The sequence below is a fragment of the Cnephaeus nilssonii genome (assembly GCF_951640355.1).
Source record: "Cnephaeus nilssonii genome assembly, chromosome: 14".
In the NCBI taxonomy this organism is placed as follows: Eukaryota; Metazoa; Chordata; class Mammalia; order Chiroptera; family Vespertilionidae; genus Cnephaeus; species Cnephaeus nilssonii.
Window position 1 is genome coordinate 8543755 of NC_137085.1, and position 24921 is coordinate 8568675.

The window sequence follows — 24921 nt, forward strand, 5'->3', positions numbered from 1 at the left end:
TGCTACTAGTATTTTGTGGGAAGGTACTTTGAAACTATGTTCCATTTCTCACTAAATTTTCAATGTATTCACCAATGTGGACTCATGGCTTACTGTCTTATTTGGAGGTTAATAATTTGTTAATATCATTATTGATTTTGATGCTCAAATTACCCCAGATTTGGCCAGTGGAAGCCTTTTCAAGTAGGTTTTTTTGACATGTCTCCATTATTCTTTGAGCACTTATTTGCTTTATGGCACAATAACATGTTCCAAGCTAATCTTGTACTTTCTCTGTCCCAGCCCTGGAATCAGCTATTTCTTTAAGAAGCCCTGGTTCCCTTTAGAGGATAATTGTATTTAGAAGCCAAGGTCTGGATACTATATTCATTGCTGTTGGGTATTGTTGCTGCCAGGTCCTGTCAGTAAAGAGCCAAGAAATATGTGTGTGTTAACTTCAACTGTGAGAAAGCAGGCCCCCTCCCCCTCCTACTGTCTTGGGTTCCAGTCAGGCACACTGCCCCTTCATCCTCCACCCATGTGGGTGGATGCTCTCCTCTTTGACCTTATTTTCCTAAGATCACAGTGCCTATGCTGGTGCTTTGACATGCCCCTGCCCTCCCCACTGCCCTGTGGATGCCCTATTCACCCAGTTTGGACTGTGATTTTATCATGCTGGACAAGCCTCCACTGATCCCACATGGTCACCCTGCTTACCCCTGCCAGAGCTTCCACACCCCACAGTAGGGTGTCTTTGTACTTGAACATGCTCTTTACCCTCTTGGGCTGTGATACTCATGTCCCTCCATGGGCACTCTTCTCATTCCACTTGTGTTTCAGCATCCCAGGTCTGGCTGCCCTGTGTGTGAATGTCCTTACCCTGCTCGAGTTCTGGCTCCCTGTGCCAGATGGCTTCCCCTGGGTGGTTGCCTTTCGCATTCACTGGGATTTGACATTGAATTTCCAGGCCATCCCTCAGCCAGATAGACTCCACCCTGCTTGTGTTCTGACATCCCTTGTCAGATCACTCCTTTGTAGGAACATTTCCTCATCCTGCCCAGGCTCTGCACTCTACACTGGACATCTATCTTGCCCTGCCCAATTTAGAACTAAATTTTCAGTAGGAGCAGAGGAAAAGTTAGGAAATGGGAGGCTTTTAAATATATTTTTTTTAAGGACAAACTTTTTGATAATTAAATAGATATGATCTTTGCGGATGCTATTAAAATATGGTTGAAGAGTCTAGATTTTACACTGTAGGTCAGCCTGGTAGAGGATTTCTTAAAACTGTATGGAGTACTGCTCATTGCTGAGGGGTGTGCAGGCTTTTTTTCTGCTCAGAATGCAGCTAAACTTTTCCCCGTGGACTTTACACATTGTGGCATAAGGATCTTTCATAGGCATATATGGGAAGGTAAAACTTTGTAACTCCTCTCACAGCAGTTTCTGTGTATCTTTATTAATCTGATCCTGAGAGCATTATTAGAAATGAAAAGCGAAGTGTAAAATCTTGAAACAACTTGTTTGTATAATTACACAACTAAGTTAATCATTTTCTAACAAGTTTCAACAGTGACTGCATTCTTCTATGGAGGTGTTAACTTGTTATGGGTTAGAAAGCACTCTTTGATACAGCATTTTCAGCCTGGAAAAGGGCTTTAATTTCAGAGTCCACTGAAACAAATGGAGACTTGTTGGAAATATTAACACTACCTTTTTGCTTGTTTGTCTAGCTTAAAGGAATCAATGTTTATTAGGTGATGTTTGCTAGCATGTTCTGAAGTATATACAGTTTCTTTTGACTGTGTTGTCAACTTTAAGACAGTTCAATTGGTGTGGATTTTGAAATATTATACCTTAGCCCCCTCAGCATATAAGTTTGTAATTAAAGAAACAGTGTGCTGAAGTCAAATCATTACTCTAGTCTATAGAGAATAGGTTGCTATTTTGCTTGAAGAATACTAGCTGATTTGAAGATTTGACTGCTGTGAAATGAGTCAGGGGTTCTAACACTGTGTGTTTTAGTTTGTAGCTCTAAGTAACACTTAAAGGGGATGAGGGCCTAGCACTATGACATGGTTACCATATGCAGCAAAGATTCATTTTGTGAATAGTGTTATATTTTTCTCCTAATCTCCTAATATGTTGTTATTGAAGAAAAGTAGATCCTAATTGAAAGTTGATGATCCAGCAGAATGATCAATAGTATGATGCTCTAAAAAATAAAAAACAAACCACACCAAACAAAACCCAAACCATTAAGCTTTCCTGCTGCCTGAATATTGTCAAAGCCTTTGTCTGTCCCTTGACTTCAAGCTGAGTGAGTGTACTTACTCATTCTGAGAACATGGCCCTGAGCACTGAGCATGGTCCTTCCAGTGAATCACGGAGAATTGTACAGAAGAGAGGTATTGAATAGAAACTCTTTTGGCTTACTTTCAGACTTCATTCTCCCAGAAATAAGAACTGGGCAGACCTCCCTTCTTTCAAGCACATTTTAGCTGTTTGTGTGTCATTTTTCCATATTTACTGGCTGAGGCTGTTGTCAGCAGTTGTGACTTATTCATACCTTTGACGCCAAAGGAAAACATCTTTAAAGACTAACAATGGTGTGTATTCAGCAAATTACCTCCTGTCAGAGAGAGAGAAGCAGTTATGGGAGCTGAAAACTACATGTGAGATGTTGGAGGAAAACTCATTCATCTTTTATTGTGCCTGGTGTGAAACTGGGTTTATAAGGCAGTTAGTGCCCTCAAGGAGCTGCCAGTCGAGTGGGAGGACAGATATTTAGTCAGAGGTACACTGGTGGTTTTCCACCTAGGCTGAACATTGGAATAAGCTGGGAGCTTTAACAAACACTGATGCTGGGAGATTCTTATTTAATTGTTCTAGGGTATAGCCTGGCCATCAGGACTTTAAAAGCTACCCAGGTAGTTGTAATTGTGTCAGGGTTGACTATGGTAAGAGTGCAGAAGCATAGGGTGCCCTGGGAGTGTAAAGGAGGGACACTTAACCCAATCTGGGCCTGAGTGAGGGGGATTGAGAAGGCTCCCCAGAGAGGAGGGAACGCATGAAGTGTTCTGGGAAAACTTGGGTCCATATTGGAAAATTGGCTCTGAATATTGCATTCTCAGCATCATTACATGTACTGAATTAGCAGTGAGTGTTAGTAGACAGAAAAAGGATTTTCAGTTTCTTTAGTCAAGTAGTTAAAAATATTGAGCATCTTGAAGAGTAATGGAAGATAGAAGCAGTCCCAGAGATTCTCTGGAAATTGTTATATCTTAATTGTTTACAGGCTTAATGAAAATATTAAGTAAGAGTTGCTTAGCCATTTGCATTTAGAAGACACACTTTTAAATTTATTTTGATTTGCAGAGAAACAGAAAATGCTTCCATCTGCACTGGCTTCACTGGCCCTTAAAATAACTTAAGTATATTTGTTGGTATGTTATATAACTTGTCACAACATTAGTCACCACTTCTTCCATAAGGCAACATGTAAATGATCATGGATGAACATGACTATAACTTATAGTCTAATTTGTTTTTAGTGTTTTAATCAGCTTTTTGCTTTTCTTTTTCTGTTTTAAAAGAGACTGTCATAATCTTTGGCTCCATGTAACAGAACTCTGGCAACTATTTGAACTGAGTAAGAAACTTAATGTAGTTTTGTTATTACTCATTAGAGTGAGGCAGTAACTATGGATAGCAATAGAAGAGGAGTAAGCTTCATTGCTTCTACAATGCCTTTGAAATCTTTTATTGCAAATCTTTTATTGAAATAATTGATTATTGAAGTATACCCTATGTTTATTTTATGTCATTTTTACTAAGTTATTTGGGAGAATAATTCCATTTAACTAGATCAGTAGTTCTGAAAGTGTGATCAGTAGTCCAGCAGCATAAGTATTACCTGGTTATTCATTAGACATGCTAATTCTCGGGTCCTACTCCAGAAATTCTGGAGGTGGGGTTGAAAATCTATTTTAACATGTTAAAATTTGAGGATCACAGGTGTGTATAATCATTCTGCTCATATATTGAAATATTTTAGATCCCAGGAAGGCTAGTTTGTACTTTTTTTATTCATTCTGAATGCTTATTTGATTCTGGCTATGTGCCACTCACTGTTCAGAGAAGCACACTAGCAGGTATGATAGACAAAGTCCTTGCTTTTCTGCAGTTTGCCTTTAGAGGAGGGTGACTGACAATTAATAAGATTGTGATAGTTATGATGTGGAGAATTAAAATTATGTGGTAGAGAGTGTGTTGAGGAAGGCCTTTCTGAGGAGGCCAAGTATAAGCCAAGTTTTGAATGACAGGAAGGGCCACCTATATGAAGGTCAATACAAAGGGCTGTAAGATAGGCATGAGTTTGGTGTGTCTGAGGAGTAGAGAGGAGGCCAGTGTGGCTAGAAATGCAGGGAGAAGGGGAGAGAGGTATGAAATGAAGTTGGAGAGATAGGTGAGATAGTCAAAGACCACATCATGTAGGACCTTATGAGGACTTTTCCCCCCTCAATTTCTTTTAAAATTGTAGTAAAATATGTATAAGATTTTTAATCTTAACCACTTTTCAGTGTATAGTTCAGTGGTATTAAATATATTCATATTGTTGTATAACCATCACCACCATCTATTTCTAGAACTAAGACTTTGATTTTGAGTGGTATGGAAGCTTTTGGGAGGTTTTGAGCAGAGGACTGACATAACCTGACCTTTAGAATAAAAGAATTTCTGGCCACTAAGTTGAAATCTGACCATACTAGTAGAAGGGCAAAGGAGGAAGCAGTGAGATCAGTCAGGAGATTACTGCAGTAATAGAGGTGAAGTGATGGTGATCTTTCCAAGATAGTGGGGTTGTGGATGCTTTCTGGATATATTTTGATGATCAAGTCATCAGAATTTGCTGATTGGTTGATTGTGGCATGGACATAAGTGGCATATAAAACAAAGAGGAGTCTAAGGATGACACAAGTTTTTTGGACTGAATAACTGGTGGATTTCAGAAGATGCAAGTTTGAGGAAGAAAAGCACCCTTTGTTAAATTAGAAATGCTTCATAGATATTCAAGTGGTGGTGTTGAGTAGCAGTTGGATAAGGGATCTGGAGTCAAGGAAGAAGCAAGATTTAAATAATTAAAGCCCTGAGACTGAATGAGATCATCTAAGTAACGAGTGTAGATAGAAAGAGGTCCAGGACTAAGGTTCAGGGTAGGAGAGCTTGCTTCAGAAGGAGTTAGCAAAAATAGCAGCCAGTAAGGTAAGAAGAGTACTAATAGAGAGTGATCTTGATAGGCAAGTGAAGAAAGTGTTTCAAGAAGGAGGGCAAGTCAATCAACTGTGTCAAATGCTGCTGAAAGGTTGAGTGAGACAAGCACTGAGAATTGACCATTTTAGCAATGTGGAGGTCATTGGTGATCATGACAAGTTGTTTCAGTGGTGTGGTGGGTTCAGAGTATGTTAAAGAGAGAAAGAAGAAGCAGCAGAGACCATGAGTATACTAGTACACGGAATTCTTCATTTAGAGACAGCAGGTTTGCACAGTCACCGCAACTTAGTGGCACAGGTTAATGTGTTGGAGCTCCAGTGTTTAAAAAACTTGGTATGCCCTAACCGGTTTGGCTCAGTGGATAGAGCATCAGCCTGCGGACTCAAGGGTCCCAGGTTCGATTCCGGTCAAGGGCATGTACCTTGGTTGCGGGCACATCCCCAGTGGGGAGTGTGCAGGATGCAGCTGATTGATGTTTCTCTCTCATCGATGTTTCTAACTCTCTATCCCTCTCCCTTCCTCTCTGTAAAAAATCAATAAAATATATTTTAAAAAATAAAAAATAAATAAAAAACTTGGTATGTAACATCTTTCCATGCTCATGCTTGTTATTTAGTTTTTTAAATAGGGAAAACGAAAAATGGAAATTTAGGTAAAATATGTAAGAAGGCTCTGAAGAAGCTTTATGGAGTCATAGGGTACTGCAGAACACATCTTGAAAACCATTATCTTAATCTAGAGGAGTGAAATTCTGAGATGGAATCTAGCCAGTTACAAACTAAACTTAAGAAAGATTTATTTAGGTTTTAGAAGGAATCTTGTTGGTGTTCTTCAGATGACTTTAGAACATTCCTTTCTTTCATCAAACATTGTTCTTTGAGCTCATTTGAATGAAAAGGATCTTTTCATCTGGTATTTTCCACAAATGTTTGGTGGCCAAAAGATACTGACTTTGTAGGTCTTTCTGTACCCTCTATCAGGGAAAAAAGAGCACAAAAATTTTTTTAAAGGAGCTTAAAACTTAAGTTCACCTTGTTTTATTTCATATTTTTAAGTAGGATAATCTGATTTAGTGTATAATTTTTAAGTTATATTTGACAATATATATTTAAATTGAATTTTAGAGCAGCCAACTCTTTGCAGCTGTAGTTGCTTATTTAAAGCAAAAGCCCAAGTTTCTATTCAGTGAAGAAATGATGATCCTTCACGAGAGAAATAACTAGATTCCTGATTGGCAAAACACATTTTTCTTTCTACTGCTAAGGAACTTTAGGGAGTATTACCATATTTTACTAGTATTGAATTTAAGATGCTATTATTTACAAATAATAATGCTATTATTTATAGTTATTATATGTATTATCAATAAAGAAAAAATGCTGCCATGTAGAATTGTAAGAGGCAATAGATTGTAAGATATGAGAAAATGTGGGGGGAAAGTTCTTAGAATCAATGAAACAGAATTTGAGTGCCAGGAGGTGTGAATTCTGGTTCTGGCTACATTTCTAAGTAGCTGTGGGACAAGTCACTTAGGAACTCTGCCTCAGGTTCCTCACCTGTATGGTGTTGATAATGCCTGATGCACCTACCTCCTGGGATTATAATAAGAATGAAATGTGATAAATGAGATAGTTATTTTGAAAACTGTAATCTATTGGGTAAATCCAAAGTTTTTATTTGATTGAAATTAAACCTTAGATCTGATTAGGCAACTCAGAAAATTTCTTCTCTGAGCTTTGTTGTCAGGTTTAAAATATAATTCAGTTATAGACATTTGAAAGTATAACATTTTCTTCACTGACTGATTTTCATTCAATCTGGAAATAATATCTTTTTATTGTAGTTTTAGAATCAAAGAGAAAGAGAAAATGCAAAGAAATATAACCCCGATGTTCTCATCCCTCTGAATTAACTGTTAACATTCTGTTAGTGCTGTGATCTTTAAAAAACTTATTATGAAATATTTATGACATAAAAAGGTAAAAGGATATAATAATGAACATTCATATACTTGCAGTTTTTCTACAGGTGAAGCCCCCTATGTGGGAACAGTCTTACATTTAGATTAGGATCCTGTCTCATAACAGCCTAGTGAGACAGGATACTGTTTCGCTTGTTTCAGTCTTAAAATCTATAAATAAGCAAGTTAACTTCATCCTATGAATGTTTTATCCTGGAATATGAGGGAGAAGGCTACTTTCTGCTAGTGTTGCTTTGCTTTGAGTTTCCTCAGAATTCTATCTGTGGCTTTGGAGATCTAGCTGGGTAAATTGGAGATGTGACATCTGTAAAATTGTAATAATGTTTAGTCAATTATTGGCCAGACATTGTACCCAGACAATGTGTGTGTGTGTTTAAATTTCACAATTATTTTTCTGGTTAGGTGTTCTCATTTTATAGATTAGGTAGTCGTGGTTCAGAGAAGTTGAGTAACTTGTCCAAAGTTCCACAGCCATTAAGTTGTGGAGCTAATGATTTTATCAAGGTGTACTTTATACCTCAGCCCTCATGTTCTATAACCATGCTGCCTCCATCCTTGTTAGTAATCATGATTTGTTTCTTTCGTAGGCAAAACCCAGAGACCACATTTGAAGTGTATGTTGAAGTGGCCTATCCTAGGTCAGGTGGCACTCTTTCAGGTATTTGCATGTTTAATTATCATATGGCATGTTTGTTTATTGTATGAGATAGCCATGCATATGGGATATGGGAATATTCTAAACTGTTACTTATTTTTAAGTATGTTTAAGTGTCTTTCTTTGTTATTTGTGCCCACATCATCATAAGCACGATGACATTGATTTAATTTAGTAAATTTTATGTTTGTTGGTAAAAGAAAGTTGGAAATTATTTGAAGGAAATACCTCCTGTGGCTTTAGCTTTTGAACTAATTTGGACATGTATTCTATGACAGGGTCTTAGACACCTTATGCAGGCTGAATATAATACTTTTTGAGCTAAAATCCTTCTCGGTTAATGAGAAAAAAAAATAACCTTTTGATCCAGTGTTCTTTTTCTTGGTGCCTGATAGAGCGATGCATTTGCCAAAGATATGTTAGGCAGCAACTCTTGGCCCACATATACTAACAGTTGCATATATTATTTGGTGTTTAGGGAGAGTGAATTTTCTTGGATTAGAAACTTGGAGTAATCAGGATTTCAGTGGTAGTTATACCCTTAATTGGCTATACAACCTTGGTCATATTTTTTTCTATTTCTATAATTAGATTGTAATACTCATAAAAATAGCTTTTATTGAGTTTGTCTTGTCCTACATACTTGACATAGTCAGTCCTTACAATTCAGCCCTTAAAGATAGCTGGGTGGCATCTCCATTACAACTATGAGAAAAGGGAATCTCAGAGAGATAAAATAAATTACCAAGGTCATATAGCTACTGTGTGGTTCAAGTCCTTGTCACTTTGCTGCATTGCCTTCATGAGGACAGTGACCATGATATACACAACTCTATGTCATCTGCAGGGCTTTGCATAACATCACCAATGTTTGTTAAAATGAATGAATTTCTCCTAATAGCAAAAGTCAGATTAATTGTGTGTGCTCCACTTTCTGGCTTATCTAACGGAAGCTGTAAAACATGTTAGAAATATATGGTTGTTGTAGAAGTGGAATATTAACATCCGTAAGTTATGCCTCTTAATGTGCAAACTATTGGATTGGGAAGGGTTACTCAGTGTGTATGTGAGCAGCATTTTATGGGCTAATGTTACAGAGTAACCATTTGATGATGGCTGTGATTTGACAGATACATTTAAGGACAAACATTTTTCTTATTTCTCTATTTGCTAATGTTTCCCCTTTCAATTGCCCCCCAAAGTTAAAATGAAATTTTTGGGGGGATATGAATAAAATTTGAAAAGTGAAAATAAGATGGAAGAATGAACAAAAAGAAAAGTGTGTATCTTACCCTTTCATCCCAGACATCTGATTCTTCTTCCCTTCCTGCAGATAAGTCTTTTCTTATTTAACTCTTTAGTATAGTTTTAAAACCTTTTTATTTTGAAAATATTTAAAAAGATAAACGTTACAAGAATAGCCAAGTGTATATGCCCTTTCCTTAGATTCAGCAAGTGTTACTTTTTGGTCATATTTTCTTCATTCTACATGCATATGCATATTATTTTTGCTGAGCCACTTGAGAAGAAGTTGCAGACATTGTGACCTTTCACCCCTAAATTCTTCAGAATATATCTCCCAAGAATAAGGACATTTTCTTTCATAACTCTAGTATAGTTATTAAGAAAATTTAACATTGATATAATGTCAGTTGTTCATATTTAAATTTGATCATTTGTCCCAAAAGTGACCTCTGTAGCATTTCCCCCTCTGATCTAGAATCTAATTCAGGATCATGCACTCTATTTAATTTCACATCTACTTAGTTTCGGCATGTAATAATTTTATGGCTTTTCTTTACCTTTTATGACATTTTTTTAAGGAATTAGCTTTTTTAAAAAAAAAAGTCCATGGGTTGGATCTGATTGTATCCCAATGATTAGATTCAGATTATGGATTTTGGGCAAGAGTATCTAGAACACGATATTGTGTATCATATCAGTAGGCACATGGTGTCAGTCCCATTATTTGTGGAAAAACACATAAAACTTGCATGTACAATTTCCCAAATAATTATAAAGTGAGTACCCATGTTACTGCTGTCCAGGTTAACAAATATAATGTTGCTTGGTTCTAAGGAAATTCTGTTCCTGGCAAGAGCAATCCCTGCCCTGGCCCTATGCTTTAGAGGGCCCTGCTTTGTCCCTCTTCCATGGGGCAAGGAGTCTGTGGGGCCTATGGGATATGCCCACTTGGAGCCTGAACCCTTCCATTCTAGACCTTTGAGTACCTAGGACCTCAGAATTTTGTGCCCAAATGGCCCAGAGGCTGCATGAGTCTCTTCCTGAGGTCTGTCTTTCTGAGGGTAGACTGAGCTGCAGGTGTATACACTCCTAGGCCCAAGTGATGGCTTAAGAGTTGCCGTTTGTGGGCAGTAGTGTATGGGATGGAACTTGGACATGTGAATGAAGGTGACTGGGTGCTGTGTGCGAGGTTGGTGGCAGTATGGGATAGAGAAGAGGGCTATGGGCAGTGGGCCGGTGGCCAATTTTCCCTGCACCATCAGGTTTCCACTTGAACTTTAAGGAATCCAAAAATTCTCAGTATGAATTTAGTCTTCTAGGCAGATAAAGGCATATTTGTTGTGATAGGAAGATAGAACATATATTTTTTTGTTGTTAATCCTCACCCAAGGATATTTTTTCCATTGATTTTTTTTTTTAGAGAGAGTGGAAGGGAGGCGGGAAGACAGAGAGAGAACCATCGATGTGAAATAGACACATTGATTGGTTGTCTCCTGCAAGCACTTCTACTAGGGCCGGGGATCGAGCCTACATCCGAGGTGCGGTATGAACCCTTGACCGAAATCCAACCTGAGACCCTTCGGTCTGAGGGGGGATACTCTAACCTGCCAGGGCACTGTGATTATTTTTATGTGTGAATCCTGGTGCCCATAAACATACTTCCATAGGATAGAAACCCTACTAGATGATTGGATCATGCTAAACAGTTTTTTTTAGAATTGATTGTGTTCATCTACACTCCCTTCAGCATTTGGCATCAGTCCTTAGTACAATTAGACCTTTTTTTTTTTTTTTTTTGCCAACCTGGTGGTTGTATAGTAGTATATCATTGTTTTTATTTGCATTTTCTTGATGATTGATGAGATTGAGCACTTTTCATATGCTTATTGGCATCTTATTCAGCTTCTTTTTAAAAGTGCCTGTTCAAGTCTCTTGCTTTTTAAAAAAAATTGAGTTTTCTACCTTTTCCTTATTGATTTATAAGAAATTACAGTATATATTATGGATATTAATTATCTGCTTGTATGTGTTACAAATATCTTCTCCCACTCTATGGTTTGTCTTTCACTCTCTTTATGGTACCTTTGATCAAAACTTAATGATTTTAATATAGTACAATCTCTATATATAAAAGCCTAAGCGATCTTTATGACCGAACAACTGGCCAGTAGCTATGATGCACACTGACCACCAGGGGGCAGATGCTCAACGCAGGAGCTGCCCCCTGATGATTAGTGTGCTCCCACAGCCAACCTCCCGTGGTCCAACCTCCCACAGTCCCTCCCCCTCCCCACCGGCCCCCCCAGGCCCAGCCAGCTGGCTGATCAGCCCTGATCGCCGGCCATGCAGAGGGACCTCACCCATGCATGAATTTGTGCACCGGGCCTTTCGTTTATTAATATTTTCCTACCCTACAGATATGAAGATATTGTCCTATAAGAAATGTATAGTTTTGCTATTTGCATTTAGGTCTTTAATCTATCAAGGACTTTAGTTTTCTATTAGATGATAAATATTTCAAAAAGTTAAACTCTAAATTTGATTCCTTATTCATGACTTTTTAAAATTGGAAAACTAAATAAAGCTGAATTACTAAGATATGCTACTCTACTTAAATCATATTTTTATAAAATGATCACATACTTCTGAATTGTACCTAAAATATTACCTCTTAATAAAAAGATGACACGTGAGAAAGGCCAATGAGAAATATTACTAGAATTTAAAGACAGTATTTTTCCCTCACCGATAACTTTTAATGTTTGTAATACTGAAGACATGTGTTGTAAACTCTCATGTGTTCTGTGCTCTGAAGGGCATTCCATGAAATCCATGGGAGGGACATGTGATCTGTAACTTTTGCTTAGACATTGCACCAAGATTTATGATACTGAATGGGATACCTTCCAAACACTGTGAAAGTAAAGTTTAGGTACACAAATTGAACTCATGGTGCTGCTTAGTTTCTTTGGGAATTTGTAAGATTTCCTAGTTGCTATTACCAGTGAACAAGCTGTCTCTTAATATTTGATTTTAGGTAATCTTTTACCTACTTCTACAACCTTCTTATTTGTTTTTAATAAAACTCATCATACTTACCTTTTCCTGCTATATTCAATGCGTTATTTTTGCCATTTTGAATGATTGCAAAGAAATCTGCCTTAAAATTAGTCTTTGTTTCTTGGACTTGCATCTCTGATCTCTGCCAAAGTATCTGAGCAAATTTAGGTATAAACCTTACCCTATACAATACTAGTGTCTGGGCATAATCTTCTCTTTGAAGTTTGTTTGCATCCCCCAGAGGGATTAATTCCCTGCTGTGAGAAGGTGGGTTAGAAAGCACTGAAACTACTTTATGGGTCTTTAATTGGGGGATTTAGTATACATTTTGTTCTATAAACTTCTGTGGGAGTTTCATTCTTACAAATTTTTCTTATACTGTGGTATGTTGTATTCTCATTGTAAATAAAAAATAGAAAAATTTTCTCAAGCTATTTGAGTATATCTGGGGTCTTTTTTCTATTACCTTTAAATTTTTAGTAGTTTGTTTTCTGATTAGATTTTGAGTATGTATAGACTAAAAATTTTAGAAAAATTATTAAGAGAAAATATCACAGTAATAACTACTATTAATATTTGGCTGTATCTATCTCTTTATAGTCTTTTATGCATGTATGTAAATAAAATATATAAACTTCCCCCCAAAGTCCTGCTATATGTATGTGTTTTTCTTGCTCCTTCCCCAGGTTAATTATTATTTTCCCTAAAATTATTAATATAGCTTTGTAAAAGCCATTTCAGTTGCTATAAATTTTACAGCATGTTTATGAGCTGTATTTACTTATAATTGGATCTTTAGAGTGTTTCTACAATTCTCCTGTTGTAGACAAGCCAATGAACATCTTTGTGTATGATGCTTGCTATTTAGGTATGTGATTTTAATGCTTTCAAAAGAAGTTGGATCATTTTGAGTACATCTTTGATCTACTTTGTTCTTAATTTTTTTGCCACATCCCATTTTGTATACTCTAATTTGTGTATTTGTTCAAGAGCCCATCTTTACATAGGGATCCCAGAAAACCAATAAAACCATCTCAAGTTGTGAAATTTCCCAAAGCTGAGTTCAGTAGTCTGACTGAAGGTCTCAGAAGAGGGTGCTCTTGCAAGAGGGATGAACCTGCCCAGTTCCATGATCAGATGGTACTGGCCATGCTGAAACTCAGTGCATTTCAAACACAAGTATCTCATTACAGCTGGCATCTCTGAGCCTGCTGTGGGCACTGTTCTTGGCCAGCACTTAGCACTGGAAGAGTGGCAGCATCAGGTTCTCAAGGCTGTTTGGCAAACCAGCTTCCTCTCTGTCAGCTCCCATCCCAGCATTTTTAATGCACTAGTCCAATAGCCACTTTATAAAAAGTGCATAGTCAAGTTGAGAAACTGTTGTGAGACTCTGTGAGAGGACTGCTCTTGACATGGTGCTGTGGTTAGCTCAGATTTTCAGCACGCATGGTGTTAAGCAGTAACCTTAAAACTAAACAAAACACTTGGCTTTAAAATCTCTCTTAAATATCTGTTCACATTTCTGTATTGGCAGTATCATGAAGATAACTGAGTTTTGGCCAACTTATGATATTGAGAGCCAGATTTATTATTCTGAACCTTAGCTTTCACTTTACAGGACTAATTCTAGGAGCTTTGCCTGAATCTGTGATCACCATTCAACATTATTAGATATTTTTTAAAAATTGACTTTAATAAAAAACAACATTTTATTCTGTCTCTTTAGAAGTGGAGTGGATGGGGGAAAAGTCCTTTTGAGAGTTGTTTTACTTCAGATTAAAATATTCTTAGAGGTAGTAATGAATTTATAGTCTTATTTCTTTTCAATAGTAATATAATAAATCACAGCAAACTTTTCTTCCCGTTCCTAAAGTATGAAATTTAGGGGTCATCTGGATATAAATTACAATATAGGAGAGTCTCAAAAGTTTTGGTAATTCATGACAGTGTGGTTCTTGCTCTGTTTGGGGTTCAGTGTTAGGCTGCTGGCCCTCTTGGTGGACCATTAATCTACTAAAGGATAAAATCAATGTGAGCAGCAAGTTTGTTGATTGAAAAAAATTTATTCCCTTAAAATGCCCATCTCAGAATCTCATTTTCTTAACTATAAAATGGGAGCCCTAATAGTACCTACTTCATTTAGTTGAAAGGATTCAAGGGGAATGCATAGTACATGGGACATGGAAAGTTTTTAGTAAGTGGGAGCTGTTGTTATTTATCATTTGTTTTAAAATATTTAATTTTTTAGAGAAGTTTTAGATTCACAGTAAAATTGAGAGGAAGATATAGAGATTTCCCATATACTGCCCGCCCAACACATGCACAACCTCCGCCATTCTCAACATCCCCCACCAGAATAGTATATTGTTACAATTGATGAATCTACATTGACATATCATAATCACCCAAAGTCCATTATTTATGTCACAGTTTACTCTTGGTGTTTTATATTCTACTAGAGGCCCGGTGCACGAAATTCGTGCACAGAGGGGGTTGTCCCTCAGCCCAGCCTGTACCCTCTCCAATCTGGGACCCCTCGAGGGATGTCCGACTGCCCGTTTAGACCTGATCCCGGTGGGATCGGGCCTAAACGGGCAGTCGGACATCCCTCTCACAATCCAGGACTGCTGGCTCCCAACTGCTTGCCTGCCTGCCTTCCTGATTGCCCCTAACCGCTTCTGCCTGCCAGCCTGATCACCCCCTAACCACTCTGCTGCCAGCCTGTTTGCCCCCAACTTCCCTCCTCTGCCAGCCTGGTTACCCCTAACTGCCCTCTCCTGCAGGGTTGATCACCTCCAACTGCCCTCCCTTGCAGGCCTGGTCCTTCTCAACTGCCCTCCTTTGCAGGCCGGGTGCCTCCCAACTGCCCTCTCCTGCTGGCCATCTTGTGGGGCCATCTTGTGTCCACATGGGGGCAGGATCTTTGACCACATGGGGGCAGCTATATTGTGTGTTGCAGTGATGATCAATCTGCAGATTACTCTTTTATTAGATAGGATAGAGGCCTGGTACAGGGGTGGGGGCCAGCTGGTTTGCCCTGAAGGGCGTCCGGATCAGGTGGGGGTTCCTTGGGGTGTGGGGCGGCCTGAGCGAGGGGCCTGTGGTGGTTTGCAGGCGGGCCACGCCCCCTGGCAACTCAAGTGGAGGCCCTGGTATCTGGAATTTATTTTCCTTCTACAATTGAAACTTTGTAGCCTGGAGCAGAGCCAAGCCTGGGGCTCCAGCCGAGGCCGGTAGCCATTTGTGTTGGGGTTATAATTGAAACTTTGTTGCCTTAAGCGGGTGGGCCGGGCCAGGGTGTGCGGAAAGCTTTGCTTCCCCTATTGCCGGCTGCAACCCTGGCCTGCTCTCTCAAGCTCTGTTCTGCCGCCATTTGTTTGAATTTGTTTACCTTCTATAATTGAAACTTTGTAGCTTGAGTGGAGGCTTAGGCCTGGCAAGGGCGGGCAGAAAGCTTGGCTTCCTCTGTTACCTAGGAAACCTTGCTCTCTGTGGCTGTAGCCATCTTGGTTTTGGTTAATTTGCATACTCGCTCTGATTGGATGGTGGGCGTGGCTTGTGGGTATGTTGGAGGTATGGTCAATTTGCATATTTGTCTATTATTAGATAGGATGGGTTTAGATAAATGTATTCATCATCATAGTATCATACAGAGTAGTGTCACTGCTCTAAAAATCCTCTGTGCTCTACCCATTCACCCCCCCCCCCCCCATTATCCTCTGACAACCACTGATCTTTTAAAATCTTCAAAAAAATTTTTTAATCCTCACCTCAGGATATTTTTCCATTGATTTTAGAAAGAGTGTAAGAGAGAGGGAAAGACAGAAAAATACCTATGTGAGAGAATCACATCTATTGGTTGTCTCCTGCACACGCCCTGACCAGGGCCCAGGCTGGGGAGGAGCCTGCAACTGAGTTACGTGCCCTTGACCAGAATCAAACCCAAGACCCTTCAGTTTCCAGGCTGATGCTCTATCCACTGAGACAAACTGGCTAGGGCACCACTGACCTCTTTACTGCCTCCATAGTTTTGCCTTTTCTAGAATATCATATAGGTGGAATCATACAGTATGCAGCTTTTTCAGATGGCTTATTTCACCTAGCAATATGCATTTATGGCTCTTCTTTGTCTTTTCATGGATTTCTTTTTGGCACTAAATAATATTCCATTTCCTGGATGTGCCATAGTTTATCTCTTCACCTACTGAAGGACATCTTGGTTGCTTCCAATTTTGGCAATTATGAATAGAGCTGCTGTAAACATCTGTGTGCAGGTTTTTGTGTGGACATAAGTTTTCAACTCCTCAGGTGAATACCAAGGGGCATGATTGTTGGATATTATGCTAAGTACATTTAGTTTTGTAAGAAACTGACAAACTGCTGTACCATTTTGCATTTCCTCTAGCAATGCATGAGAGTTCCTATTGCTCCACATCTTCACCAGCATTTGGTGTTGTCAGTGTTTTGGATTTTGGCCATTCTAATAGTTGTGCAATGGTATCTGATTGTTTTAATTTGCATTTCCTTGATGACATATGATGTGGAGCATCTTTTCATATGCTTATTTTCCATCTGTTTGGTGAGGTATCTGTTGAGGTGTTTGGCCCATTTTTAAATCAGGCCTATGTCTAGATTCAGGTTTTTGCATGTCCAGTTGTTCCATTTCTGTTTGTTGAAAAGACTATCGTGGCTCCATTGTATTGCCATTGCTCATTTGGCAAAGGTCACTTGACTATATTTATATGGGTTTATCTCCAGGCTTTCTTTTGATCCATTGTCTATTCTTTCACCTATACTATCTCGTGTTGGTTTCTGTAGCTTCATGGTAATTCTTGAAGTTATTTAATGTCAATCTTCTGATATTGTACTTCTCTTTCAATATTGTGTTGATTATTATGGGTTTTTTGCATTTCCATATAAACTTCAGAATCAGTTTGTCAATATCCACAATATAACTTGCTCATATTTTTATTTTAATTGCATTTAATTTATATAGTTGTGAAGAACTGACATATTGAATATATTGAGTCTTCTTACCTGTGAACATGGGGATCTTTCTCCATTTATTTAGTTATTTGATTTTTGTTTTAGGGAATATCTCATATAGTTCTTGCATTTATTTTTGTTAGATCTATGTATGAAAGTAGATATTATTTTAAATTACAATATTATTTTTGTGTAAGGCAAGAGTTCATATCTGTGTAAAACCCCACAATTATTCTCAAGCTAACACAGTTCAAAAGTGGGAATTAAAATTAACTAGCCAAAGTAGATTTTTCAGAATCCATGCATTCAAACTTAAATCCTTTATTCATGGGAAAGCCCTTAGCTTATGCCCTACGGGGCCTATGGTTTGCCCTGAGGATTTTTCTGTATTATATTGCTCAGCATAGTTACTGATCATGTTGATGACATTAAATCATTGTATTCATCAGGATTCTTTTTGCCATAAGTGGCAGAGCCCAGTGAAATCTGGCTTGAGCAAAAAAAAAAAAAAGGGGGGGGGGAATTTATTGTCTCTCAATATTGAGAAATGTAATAATAAACCTGGCTTTGGGTTTTGCTGGATCTAGGTGTTCTACTAGTACTTATATTTTCAGAGATTTGTCATCTCTTTCTGTCTTCTGTGTAGGGTTCATTTTGGGACAAGTGCTCCTTATACAATGGCAAAGGGATGACTATTGGGAAATCCAAACTTACATTCTACTAGAGGCCCAGTGCACGAAATTCGTGCACTGGGGAGGGTGTCCCTCAGCCAAGCCTGCACCCTCTCCAATCTGGGACCCCTCGGAGGATGTCCGACTGCAGGACCCCTCGGAGGATGTCCGATCCCTAAACCTGCAGTCGGACATCCCTCTCACAATCCGGGACAGCTGGCTCCTAACCGTTCACCTGCCTGCCTGATTGCCCCCTAACTGCTCCCTTGCCAGCCTGATTGACACCTAACTGCTCCTTTGCCAGCCTCATTGCCCCCAACTACCCTCCCCTGCTGGCCTGATCACCCCCAAAGCTTTTATTAGTATAGATATGACCCTTCACAGAAAATTTACTAACTCTGCTTTACAGTAAGGGCTTGACGATTGAATCATTGGGACCAGACACCAAGATTTCCTTTCTTTGAATAGTGGAGGGAATAATTATCTTGTCTTTAAGTTGCCCTGAAATTAAAATGAGATAATGACTTAGAAAAGTATAAAAAGCACCATGTAAAGACAACTGTCTTTTTCATGTACTGAAAAGATAATAAAGTGATAAAATGAAAAACACTATTTTTATTCTCCCCCTTCCTTCCTTTACAGCCTTTATTTAAACTTTGAAATTTATAAAAATTTCATTCCAATTTTCATTTATTTGCATTCAATATTATTTTGTATTAGTTTCAGGTTTTATATTAGTTACAGAATAGTGGTTAGACAATCATATACTTTACAAAGTGTTCCCCGATATTTCCAGTACCCACCTGGCATCATACCATCATTACAACACTATTGACTATATTCCCTATTTAAGTGACAATGGGTTTACAGGTTCCTTCCAGTCTTTCTTTTGTGTTGTTCGCCTTTCCTTTTCTTTCTCACTTCTTCCCTCATTTTCCTTATATAGTATCTCAATTGGCCATCAAAGCTCAGTGAAGGCACTGGGACACGCTTGATCCATTTTACAGACCAGGAAACTGAGGTCAATTCCAGTTGGCTGTGGAACTTCACTCAGCACACAGGGAGCCCTCAGAGCCATGCTTTCTGCCCTTCCTAAGGGGCAGCTGCCGGGCAAACAGAACAAACCTTCCCATCAGGCTTCCAAGCCTCTTTCTCAAGCACCTCTTCATTGTGGACGCTCCACATTCTTTCCTCTCCCTGGTACCCTGCCCCCATTCTTTACTGTCCCCCCTTCTCTGAAGCAGGTGGTAGGCTTCCCACTCACCGGCAAGGCATGCTCTGCTGTGGGGCAGGGCGGCGCGGGCTTGCTTTTGGGTCAAGGCGGGAGCAGTAGTCGCCGCCTCTGAAGTGCGAAGGCCACATGGGCGAGGCCGGATAGCACTGGGAGCTTCTCTGAATCATGTCAGTCCGGTACCCTGCAGCGCGGCACCCCTCCACTGAGGTGGTTCCACCCCTCAACCCCCGTTTCAGGGCTGTGGGTCCTTGCCCCTCCGCCCGGGCGTCCTTCCATGCCCCTTGATCCCTGGCCGGGCCCACCTGCATCTTGGGGCCACTGCAAAACCTCTCTCTCTCTGCAGGTGAGGCAGATCCCTGCCCTCGGTCTCTGCGAAGCTGAGAATCTGTGGCCAGAGGCCTGGTCTGGGTCTCAGCAACCCCATGCCTGCGATGTTCCCAGGGCCCCACGGGAGTGGCTAGGCAGGCCCGCTGCCCCTCCCCGGGCCTGCGATGGACCCGGACCCCTTGGGTAGTGTCTAGCGCTGCCCACCCCGCCTCCCCGGGCCCGATGGACTGGTACCTTGTGGGCAGCGTCTGGCAGCGTCTGCCCCTCCCCCGCCCCCGATGGACCCGGACCCCCAGGAGTGGGCCATGGTGCTGCCCACCCCGCCTGCGTATGCAAATTAACTGCCATCTTCGTTGGGTTAATTTGCATACTCACTCTGATTGGCTACGGGCGTAGCGGAGGTACGGTCAATTTACATGTTTGTCTATTATTAGGTAAGATCACTTTAGTTACCCAAGTGGAAAAAGAGTGTCTTACATTATTTTGAATCATAGTCCCTAAGGTGATTGTACTAGGCTGAATTTGGATTATAGGCCAATCTATGAACCAATCATCCTGGTTCTGAGTTGGGTGACTCTGAGCTGTTGATTGGAGGATGAGGGAGGATGTGTGGGGGGCCTGTTTAATGCCATCTGGATTGTATAGCCTGAGTATGGGCAGGATACTTCCTCAGAGGAAAATTTGATGCTGTCACCAGAAGAAGGAAGAATGGTTTTTAGACAGCCAAAACAGATGTCTGTTGCAGCCATTAGGACAATGTTTTATTCAAAATATTTTTCAGAAAAGCACTGAGACATATAATCTAGTTTGGAAAGACTTATAACCAAAATGATTAAGTTTCAGTACTTAAAAAAATGTAGGTTTTCAGCTTTCTCAAAAACTGCTATATAAGCTTGATTTCCCCAGGATTCTACATGACTGAGGTCTTATTATCATACATACATCTACTTGTTAGTTAGAGTTCTTTATTCTTTGAGCACTCAGTTTAGGTTCAGCGCTGTGCTAGACTCCATGGGAAGTGGAGTGCAAGATCTATAAAATAGAAACTAGACTTCTGCTTTAAATGCTTAGGAGACTTATTTTTGTTAAACTTTTAAGAAATTATATTCTAGCTTTTGAACTTCTTTTGGTATTAGTCACAACACATTTTGCATTCCCTGCTTTATACTGCATTGAAAACACGCAGTCCGCTCAAAGGCTTTCATTAGAAAAAGAAAGCTCTACTGAAGATGTCACCGTGAGCTTGCTTTGCCTAGCAGAAAACTTTAATAAATTGTTTGATTTAAAGACAGTTTTCTTACCTTTAATGTGTTCTTAGGCATTAGAATTTTATGTTATCACATAGCCTTATTTGAATGGAAAATATATGCAGGTGAATTGTTGTCTAGATTGTTACAATATAATTATCTTCATGGATAATTAGTAGTAAAAACAATGTAATGGAAAGACTATAGGGTTTGACATCAGTTTTCTTCTGCCACTCACTAATTGTTTGACCTTGGGAAAGTATTTAAACTGAATTCTAGTTTATCTAGTATTTAAGTGGGACTTATATCTATTTGGAAGGCTGTTTTGCAAATTAGAGACAATCTGTATTAAAATACCTAATACTGAAACTGGTACAAATTTGACCTTCTTGTGGTGACTTAATTCAACATCATCTTTTAGTGAAAAACAAAACAAAAAAACAACAACACACACCTTCAAACCAAAACCAAACAATAAAACTTCCTGCAATTGTGATTTGGTAAGAGATTGAATCTTCTTTCTGATATAGAATTAATTTAAATTCCTTTTTGAAGGGATTCAAATATTAGAATAATAGCGATATGAAGATATGAAACTTTCTGCCCGGCCAGCATGGCTCAGTGGTTGAGCGTTGACCTATAAACCAGGAGGTCACAGGTCAATTCCCAATTCAGGGCACATGCCGGGTTGTGGGCTCGATCCCCATTATGGGGCATGCAGGAGGCAGCTGATCAATGATTCTCTCTCATTATTATTTTTTATGTGCACCATTGTTCATAACAGCTTTATTTGTAATAGCCAGAATTGAAAACAACCAAAATGTCTCTCACAAGGTGAATGATTAAATAAACACTGGTACACTCATACCATGGAATACTACTAAGCTGTAAAAATGGAATGAACTGTTGATACATGCAAAAGCTTGGATGGCTCTCAAGGGCATTATTATGAGTGGAAAGAAAAGCCATTCTCAAAAGGTCACAAATTGCATGTTATAAAACATTCTCAAAAAGACAAAATTATAGAGTTGGGGAGCAGATTAGTAGTTGTCAGAGATTGAAGATAGTGGAAGAGAAAGAGGTGGGTGTGACTATAAAGGGGGAACTTTTGAAGTGATGAAACAGTTCTGAATCTTGTGGTTACACAAATCTTTACATGTGATAAAATGGCATGGAACTATATGCACACATGCACCAAGGTCAATTGGCTGGATTGGATATTTTACTAGAATTATATAAGGTGTAGCCATTGGGGAACACTTGATAAAGGATACATTGGACCTCTCTGTACTATACTCTCTCATTATTGATGTTTCTATCTATCCCTCTCCCTTCCTCTCGGAAATCAATAAAAAAAATATTTTTTCAAAAAGATATGAAACTTGATGAAAAGAAAACTGAATGACTAATTTTCTCCTTTTCAAAATGTCTGATTAATTCTGAATGTCTTCAAGAAAAATACATTTTGGACACATGAATAATTTCAGATGATCAACCTGTATTTTTTCCCCTTTACTTACATGTTACAGTAAAACTTAAATAAGAACCCAATGATTAATTCTCAGTTATCAAAATTTTTCTTATTAAACTACTTGTGAGAAGAGCCAGATTCCAATAAAATAAGTTGGTGTCAGATATTTATTAAAACAACCCATTTCTGGAATATGGTCTATACTTAGTGCATATTTAGCTCAGTTTTCTGTCCTCAGCAGTAATCATCACTGATACTCAGAATGATGGAATTGGCTTCTAGAACATCAAAAGGAAAGCATTCCATTAGTTTGTTAGGTTGTATTTACTATGGAAGGAAAATTGACAAAAGTATTTGGGAAAGATTACCTACAAAGATTGAAATGAAAAATATTTTCTTCATGGCTCTCAGTGAAGTAGGAAATCAGCTAAGCAAAATATTTAATTTGTTTCCTCTTCTTACTAATAAATATTTTGTTAATAAAAGTTCCTCTTCCCCCCAAAACTAAAAATATAATTAGCAAAATCTAATTAAGGTTTCTAGAATCAGGCCATCTGGGTTCAAATTCCAACTCTACCGCTTATAACTTATATCCCTGTGTGATTTTGGGCAAAATACTTAATTCCTCTTCCTGTCTTAGTTTCCTAAATTGTAAAATGGGAGTGGTGTAAGAACGAGTTAGTATTGTAAAGATTAACTGAGAAAAAAATATTAAAGAATTAAGCACAGGAATGGCACAGAGTACCTCTCAGTTTAAACTATCATTAAAGAAAAAATAAGTTCGATTTACTTATTTTGATCCTTCAAACTAGAAGTTGAGGATCATCAGAGATTTGCACTGGGGAAATGTCATTGTTCCTATTGTAGGTGTTTTTCATCTTACACTTGATAGCAGGGCATTGGGAAAGGATCTAAGGCAGTTCTAGGCCCACAGCCTTTGCAAGGCTTGACTAGGTTTTTTTCTTGCATCCAGCAGTCCCAGTAAATCCAGTTTAGATTTTTTAAAAGTTCTCAGTCCCTGGGGTGGACCCTGGAACAAGCTGACCTCTTTTCTCTTGTGTTTGCTGGATGGAGATTGAGTTGACTCAGGTTTTATTTGGGTTTCTGTGGACCTGCTGCAGGATAAAAGCTCAAGTCTAGACCCAATTTTAGTTGAGATTTAGGGCTGACCCTGCTACATTTTCCCGTTTTTTGTTTAGAAACATATTTTTCTTTTACACTTTATCCATTCAGCCATATTTCTTACAAGCCTACTGTATGATAGATGCTGGGGTGGGGGTTCATTCCAGACAGAAGGGTTTATTTTTCTATTTATTAATTAAAAAATGGGTCTTTTAGCAAGATTATGATCAGCTTTAGGGGATCATGCTTAGTTCCACAAGGGCAGAGATCTTTGCTTGCTTAGTTCACTGATATGTCCCCAGCATCTAGAACAGTGCATGGCACATGGTAGGCATTCAGTACATATTTGTTAGACAAATGAATGAGTGGACACAATTCCAACTGATTGCAGTGAGTCTTGATGTTTTAATTAGTTTCTATAGTTTTATTGTTGATAAATATCTCATTTCTAACAGGTTGAATGGCTGCTCAATTTGCTATATTTTATATCTTAATGGAAATCCTTTCATAGAACTAGGAGAGGGCATTTATGTTAGAAGCAAAAGTAATCATGCAGTTTCCTCTCTAGCAGTTTTCTGGAAGATATTTTAGCCTTTTCTATGAGCAGATATGCTCAGGATGAAAGTTTACAGGAAGGCTTGCTCACATTTGTCTCACTAGGCGAGGAATGCCTTTTCCTCTCCATTTAGTAAGTGTCCATCAGACTTCCCAGAGTACAATGAGGCTTTTACCCCAGGCCCAGCAGCCTGTATTTTTTGCATTTTAGGCTTTTTCTGCCACCCCTGGGAAACTGCCTGGTGGTCTGGCATCATGGGAATTTATTTCACTAAAAGCTGATTCCCCACCCTTTCCTCTAGCAGAAGCAGTGGGTGAGTGGCTAGAGCTCTGGACTTGGGTCTGAAATATGTGTCTGCAATTAATAGTCATGTGACCTTGGAGAAGTTATTGATCTTTTTTCCTTGAGTTTTCTCACTCGCAAATACAAGTTTGATAATGCTTAACTTTTAGGGTTGCTGTGAAGGTTAAAAAAATACTAACTATAAAATAGTTAACATGTCTAGTTAGTTTTCTTTCTTCTGTCACATCAAATCATTGTTTTTCATTCTTTCAGCCTCCTGACACAAAAGAACACCTGTGATATTTTTCATAGCTTGGAGGACTATAGAGTCTTTGAAATGCTTGGTAATGGTTTTCTGTACATACACACATACACATACACATATATGAAACAATGTGGGGTTTTGTTCATGTATTTACAAAGATATGGAAAAGCTGCTTTTTAAAAAACTCATATACTTAATTTAAAAGTTTTCCAGAGTGTGAGCCTAAAGTGAGGGTCTTCTAAGACAGTTCCTGTACCCATACTCAGCCTCCTATGGAGGGCATAGCACATGTTTGTGTTTGCATGTTGGGGTGTGTGTATAGCATGTGTTTGTGTTTGTGTGTGTGTGTGTGTGTGTGTGTGTGTGTGTGTGTGTGTGTGTAAGAGAGAAAGAGAGAGGAAGGATGGAGGGGGATGAGAATGAAAATATATGTGTGGTGAAAGAGATATTTTAGCCTGCTTTTGTAACTTTAGCTTTGCTATGCAATGTGCCAAAAGTTATTTCTCCCCAGGGAGGGTCTTTTTCAGTGGTTTGTGAAGGCAGCATAAATTCTCACTTGGTGTTCA

At 38.9% G+C, this 24921-nt stretch overlaps 1 protein-coding gene across 12 annotated transcripts in view; it reads left to right on the forward strand.

Annotated features, from left to right (window-relative positions):
• Nucleotides 1-24921, forward strand: part of DENND1A (DENN domain containing 1A) — a 470320-nt gene that overhangs the window by 35477 nt on the left and 409922 nt on the right. For 11 of the 12 annotated variants that reach the window (XM_079791022.1, XM_079791014.1, XM_079791024.1 and 8 more), the window contains exon 2: nt 7822-7892. In XM_079791022.1, the coding sequence (XP_079647148.1) occupies nt 7822-7892 (71 nt within the window). Of the gene's footprint in view, nt 1-7821; nt 7893-24921 lie in introns of those variants that run through there. The other variant, XM_079791016.1, reaches the window with a different exon arrangement.